Here is a 6,031-nt window from a genome sequence, read left to right as displayed (position 1 = left end):
AGTAACACGGACTCATAATTAATTTGAATCCAAGCTTAACGTCTATATTTACCAAAACTGCAACAAGCAAAAAAGAAGGTAAACACCAGCCTAGCTTACTTACTATACTATACACCTCAATTTAAGCCACAAAGAAATAGGTGGATCTTGGACTCAGGAGAGCGCCATTTGACCCACCACGCCTGTGGTTTAACTACGCCTAATGAATTTCATATCAGTTAATCCATCATCAATGATAGCAACTAAATCTTTACCATTTACTATATTCCACTCATGGTTTGGAGGGGGAAACAGTATGGCACACACACAGATACATCCCCAGGGAGTTTTATATTTTATGGATGTATAAACATTGACAGTACATTGAACATTCTGAAAACAGCGAAATGTATCCTGAATTGTTCATGAACGCGCAAAATGTGTGCTCGAGACACTGCTGCGAACTATACCACTATCGTTGCCACAGAAACATGACCCCCAAAACCCGCCGTAACAGACAAATTAAATATTTACTACAGCGGAAAAACTAATTTAGAGAAGTGTGATTTACAATGTGTTATTAGTTTTGTCTTGTTGTTTTCAGTACAAATGCTGAGTAAAGCTCAGGCCTAAAATGGCGGGCGGGTGGCAGATCAGACGGCACGTCGTGTTGGCACAATTGCGGAAGAATTATAATACAGTAATGACGTAATGTACAACTGAAAATGTTTTACAGGGTGTAATAAAAAATAATAAACAAATAATAATGGACATCACAATTGTTTTTGAAGGCCTTTCGCTTATACCGGATATTGAGGAAATGTTCGTTGCGAGGCAACAGCGTGCGATTAGAAAAGGCTTATTCTTTTAAATACCTCACAGCGGCTTGCTTCAGATTGTGGTAAATTGCACCTTCACGCATAACCAACCTACTGAAGGCATTCTTATTCTATTAATATTGTACAACGCATTAATTACTTTTTTTGAAATTGAATATTTTTATTTTCCTCAGGAGCACAGACAGCACTTTACAGACAGTGACAGACAGCACTCTGCAGACAGTGACAGAGAAGGAATTAAAACAAAAATTTAATCGACGTGTCCGTGTTCACCAGATTTGTTGTACGTGTTTGCAGCTCGCCGACTCGTCCATGTACATCATTCTCTGGATGTAATATATATATTGTTTTGATTGATTCATCCGTTTGTTTCAGATGGAATGATAGTTACAAAGTATTCGCGCCGGATTGGAACACCATCGGAATGAGGCTCAAGACATCGTTTTTGAAAGAATCGAAGCATATCCTTTGGGTGAAGTCTTTGTGTATATAGTTTTGTTGTTTTGTTCTCAGAGCAGGACCTGAAGCCAACAACATGAATGAAGGCAGGAAAATTGCAGGCACTGTGTGTGTGTGTGTGTGTGTATGTGTGTGTGTGTGTGTGTGTGTGTGTGTGTGTGTGTGTGTGTGTGTGTGTGTGTGTGTGTGTGTGTGTGTGTGTGTGTGTGTGTGTGTGTGTGTTAAGGTTCTTGTTTATGTTTGAGGTTTAAAATTTAAATAAAGTTGAATATGGGATGTTGTAGAATTAACATCATTTACAACAATCCTTTAAATTATTTAAGTTTAGGAACAACCGATACTGTACAATTAATTGTGTGTGTGTGTGTGTGTGTGTGTGTGTGTGTGTGTGTGTGTGTGTGTGTGTGTGTGTGTGTGTTAAGGTTCTTGCTTTAGGTAGAGGAACTATGTTTGAGGTTTAAAATTTAAATAAAGTTGAATATGGGATGTTGTAAAATTAACATCATTTACAACAATCCTTTAAATTATTTAAGTTTAGGAACAACCGATACTGTACAATTAAGTGTGTGTGTGTGTGTGTGTGTGTGTGTGTGTGTGTGTGTGTGTGTGTGTGTGTGTGTGTGTGTGTGTGTGTGTGTATATGTCTGTGAATGAAAGAGAGGGATAGAATTGTGATGAACAGAAATGAAAAAACGAGGTGTGTGTGTGTGTGTGCGTGTGTGTGCGCGTATTGTAGTTAAAAATGCCAAGGGCATTGAAAAGGCCCCTTTATATAAGGGTATGTGCCCTGTGGCAAAGTATAGAAAAGAAGGGAAGGGACGAACAACTCGGCATCCTCTGTTGAAGTTCCTTGTATATCTGTAGATTCCATCAGTTTTTAATTGCTTCCACTGACTAAGTTGGTACTATGGATAGCAGAATTCACAGGGAAAGTGGGTAAGAAAAAACATTCATGAACCATTTAAAAGCAATGAATACAACCAAAATGCCATAACTACCGGGGACGCCTCTTCGTGGTGGTTGTACCTTCCCAACGCGAGTCGGGAGCCAAATCTGCCCCATTCTTCCCTGCTGCCCGGATTCGTCAGGGCAGCGCGGACATGGTCAGAGTGCCGATCGGTCCCTATGAATCAGCCCTTTCCGTCTTGTCTTTGTCTCTTCTCTCTCTTTCTCTTTCCCTCTCTCTCTCTGTCCCTCTCTAACTCTGTTGTGTGGCCCTGACTTTGTGAAGGTGGGGTACACCATCCTGGATGTGGGGATCTCTGGGTTGCTCCTGCGAGATGGATCGGCTGTCTAAAGTGCCGTGGGCTTGTTCGAGAGAACTGTCCAGGGCTACACAACAACAACAACAACAACCCTCATGCCGTATTCACTACATATACAGCAGTTGCACCAACTGCTTTTCAAAACAGATCATTAAAAACCTTATAGGATGATATGACTGTAAAGGAAAATCACAAGCTGCAATTGTTATCATTTACAGGACAATTAATACGAGCCCTTAACTAATTTGAATAAATAGTTAGATGAAGAAGAAGAAGAACCACCTCTAGAGGCCATTTTTCCCCGCAGAGCAGGGGTTGGCCTTTTTTGGGCACCATGGTCCCCTTTTTGAAGCAATGTTTTATGGCCGGATGCCCTTCCTGCCACCAACCCTGTTAGTCGCGTCTTACGACACACAGGGAATTACTAGTGAGCTGGTACTCAATTTGCCGACCTCGGAAGGATGACGGGCTGAGTCAACCCTCCTGGTGTTAATTCAGCGATCGACCGGGATTCAAACCCAGGATCATAGAATCCCAATCCGGCACCCTAACCGCTAAGCCAACACCAGGCTAATTTGATTTTTTTTTAATTACTTTTTTGACAGATTGATAGATTCTTTGATTTGATAGATTTGATAATTTGATAAAATAGTTAAATGGAGGAAAATAATCCAAGCCAAACCCTGCAGAGATGATACCAAGTTTGTGGGTTTTTTAAATCTGAAAAATTGTCACACAAAATAAAATTCTATCTAGGAACTTTACACAGACGAGGTGAGGTTTTTTCTGAACTGTTTGTTGTTTTTCTGGGGTTGGAACTTGGAAGGCTATCGTTTCTATGTTTGGTAGAAAGGTGAGCGTAGAGTTTGAAAACAAATCAGGCCAAATGAATGTTCCTGCTTGTAAAATGTGGAATGGATGAGGATCTAACACAGAAGTCACAATGGTGATTATCGAATGTGGTGTCTAGTGAACAAAGCAGGGTATGGCGTGATGGACGAGTATCATTATGGTAAGAAGTCAAACAAATAATTCAGTCAACTGTGTTTTTGTCCTTGTGATCGTTTTCAATTGATTGTGTTATTACACCCATAACCATAACCACAAGTTAGTAACTACCTGAATATGAGTCATGGCTTGTTAACTTGATGGTGCAATTGGTGCATGTGCCACCGACAGCTATATTCTGCGAGTGTGCGTTCAAGGTTTCTGTTTCATGAGTCATTTCTTAATAGCACAGCACACACTGGCATAGCAGGGTGTGTCGGCTGGCTGTCTGCCAATGAGGCATATTCATGTGGAGATGATCGCTGGATTCTTGGCTGGGACACAATTTCTGGAGAATCGACAAAGCTACTGCAGCTCCCAGATTTTGTCTTTCCTCTCCACCTTCACTGGTTTCCACGCACAGCCACATCTGTTCCAAGTTCTTCCAAAAAAGCCATCACAAATGAGCTGTTTACTCTTTCCACCACTGACGGTAAAGCAACGTTGTGATGTGCCAAGCAGGTTCTCCTATCCTTGTGGCTTGTGTGCTTCCTTGTACATTAAATTCAAAATATATGAAGATTGCAGAGTTTGCATTTCTTTCTTTCTTTTCAGGAAAGTATCACCTCGTGTCTCGATCTGGTCACATAGAGAAGACCGTAGACGCACACCGAGGAGCTGCGCTTTGTGTCTGTTGGAGCTATGACGGAACAGCACTTGCAACAGGTCGTGATCACCCACTAACTACATAGCCACGCATAGCACTGGGGCTAAAGTTTACCGACAAAATGTTTTCACCCACGAGATCTGCATTCGAGAACATTCCTATGTTGGACAGATTACATTATATTTTAAGAACACTCACACACACAAGGAGCATTGTTCTCTGAAAGAGCCAGCGGCTGGAGTTTTACCGAAACCTACTTTTCAGGACACCGCTTGTTGTTTCAGCTGGAGTTTCAAAATAAAGTATCATAAAAATTGGGGAAAAAAAATTGATGTTACCTTATGCACGTTTAAAAACAATGTTTAATAAACCGTTCAAGAGGTCCATGTGCGTGAAGCACACAGCAATGTGAAGCAATTGGTTCACTTTATCTGACTAACTGTCTTTTCTACATACATCAGTCGACAATCGGGGAACTACTTAATTTAAATTGAATGTTTTCTTTCAACACTGTGGAACACAAATCGGAACATGAATTGGAACAAAAACCTGCAGTTTAGCAGTGCCTTGGTTCGGAATATGGCAAATTGTACGGAATCTCGTCCCGAGCGAGCATGCACAGAGAGGAGTGAATGAATGAATGAATGAATGATCGTTTTAAGGCCATTTTTCCCCGCTGGAGCGGGGGTTAGCCTTGTGGGCCCCATGACAATCCTTGTGGGCCCCATGACAATCATGGTTCCCTGTTTGAGGCAATGCTTTTTTTTTATGGCCGGATGCCCTTCCTGACGCCAACCCTTGGTCGCCTCTTATGATGCGCAGGGATACGGTGTACCTATTCTAAACCGGGGTACACACCGGGATCATTCATCCCAGCAAACTGGTACTCAATTTGCCGACCTCGGAAGGATGACAGGCTGAGTCAACCCCCCCTGGCGTTAATTCAGCGATCGATCGGGATTCGAACCCAGGATCCTCGGATCCCTAGCCAGCAGCCTGACCGCTAAGCCAACACCAGGCTCAATAAAGTAATTTAAAATTTAAAATAAAGAAAATAAAGAAATAAATAATAAATAAATAAATAAATAATAAATTATTTATTAATAAATTATTAAATTATTAATAAATAATAAATTTAATTTAAAATAAAGTAATTATTTTAGTCTATGGATGGCATCAAACAAAATTGAAAAACATTCCAAACTGAAACTTACTGTTTTTAAGGATGTCATAAAGGACACAAACAACAGGCGTGAATAACTAATATAACATGTTCAACTAGAAAGGCACTCGTAGAGCCCATACCTCCACCAGGCTGAACGGTTTGTTATGTATCCCAATGATTGGCCGGATCTGGATTCGGACCTGAACCAAAATCGAATCGGCTTGTTCTCGTCACCTAACCAACTCATTCACCTAGTTTAGTCATAAGTCATCCATAACTTTTTGAAATATCATGTTATATATTGCTTTTCGCCCGATGCCTGAAGAAACTCACTGTTTGATGAAGAATCGGTGAAGAATCACTTAAAAATTAAATAATTCTCCTATCCGAATCCATATTCAGATCTTCACCAAAATCGAATCGATTAGTCCTTATCACACACACAACCTCTCCACCAGGTTTCGTCCAAATCCGTTCATCACCTTTTAAGATATCGTGCTATATATCGTTTTTGGCCCGATCTCCCAATGGTGAAGAATCACTTAACAAATTCTACTAGCCGGATCCGAATCCAGATCTTCACCAAAATCTAATCATTTAATCCGTGTCACATACACTACCTTTCTGTCAAATTTCGTCCGAATCTGTCCGCAACTTTTTGAGAAATCTT

General features: G+C 40.8%; 1 protein-coding gene across 7 annotated transcripts in view; it reads left to right on the top strand.

Moving 5' to 3' along the window:
* The first annotated feature begins 660 nt into the window (after positions 1-660).
* IFT80 (intraflagellar transport 80) overlaps positions 661-6,031 on the top strand; it is a 102,886-nt gene continuing 97,515 nt past the window's right edge. For 3 of the 7 annotated variants that reach the window (XM_078785273.1, XM_078785272.1, XM_078785274.1), the window contains exons 1-4: positions 784-880; positions 1,194-1,280; positions 3,787-4,022; positions 4,145-4,255. In XM_078785273.1, coding sequence (XP_078641399.1) covers positions 1,243-1,280; positions 3,787-4,022; positions 4,145-4,255 — 385 coding nt within the window. In that variant the 5' untranslated portion in view covers positions 784-880; positions 1,194-1,242. Of the gene's footprint in view, positions 881-991; positions 1,102-1,193; positions 1,281-3,782; positions 4,023-4,144; positions 4,256-6,031 lie in introns of all 7 variants that reach the window. The other 4 variants (XM_078785277.1, XM_078785278.1, XM_078785276.1 and 1 more) reach the window with 3 other exon arrangements.

Source organism: Myxine glutinosa, chromosome 10 (assembly GCF_964187855.1).
Source record: "Myxine glutinosa chromosome 10, kmMyxGlut1.1, whole genome shotgun sequence".
NCBI classification, from domain to species: Eukaryota; Metazoa; Chordata; class Myxini; order Myxiniformes; family Myxinidae; genus Myxine; species Myxine glutinosa.
Note: the sequence above shows the minus strand (reverse complement) of the source record. Positions and strands in the feature narration are given on the sequence as shown.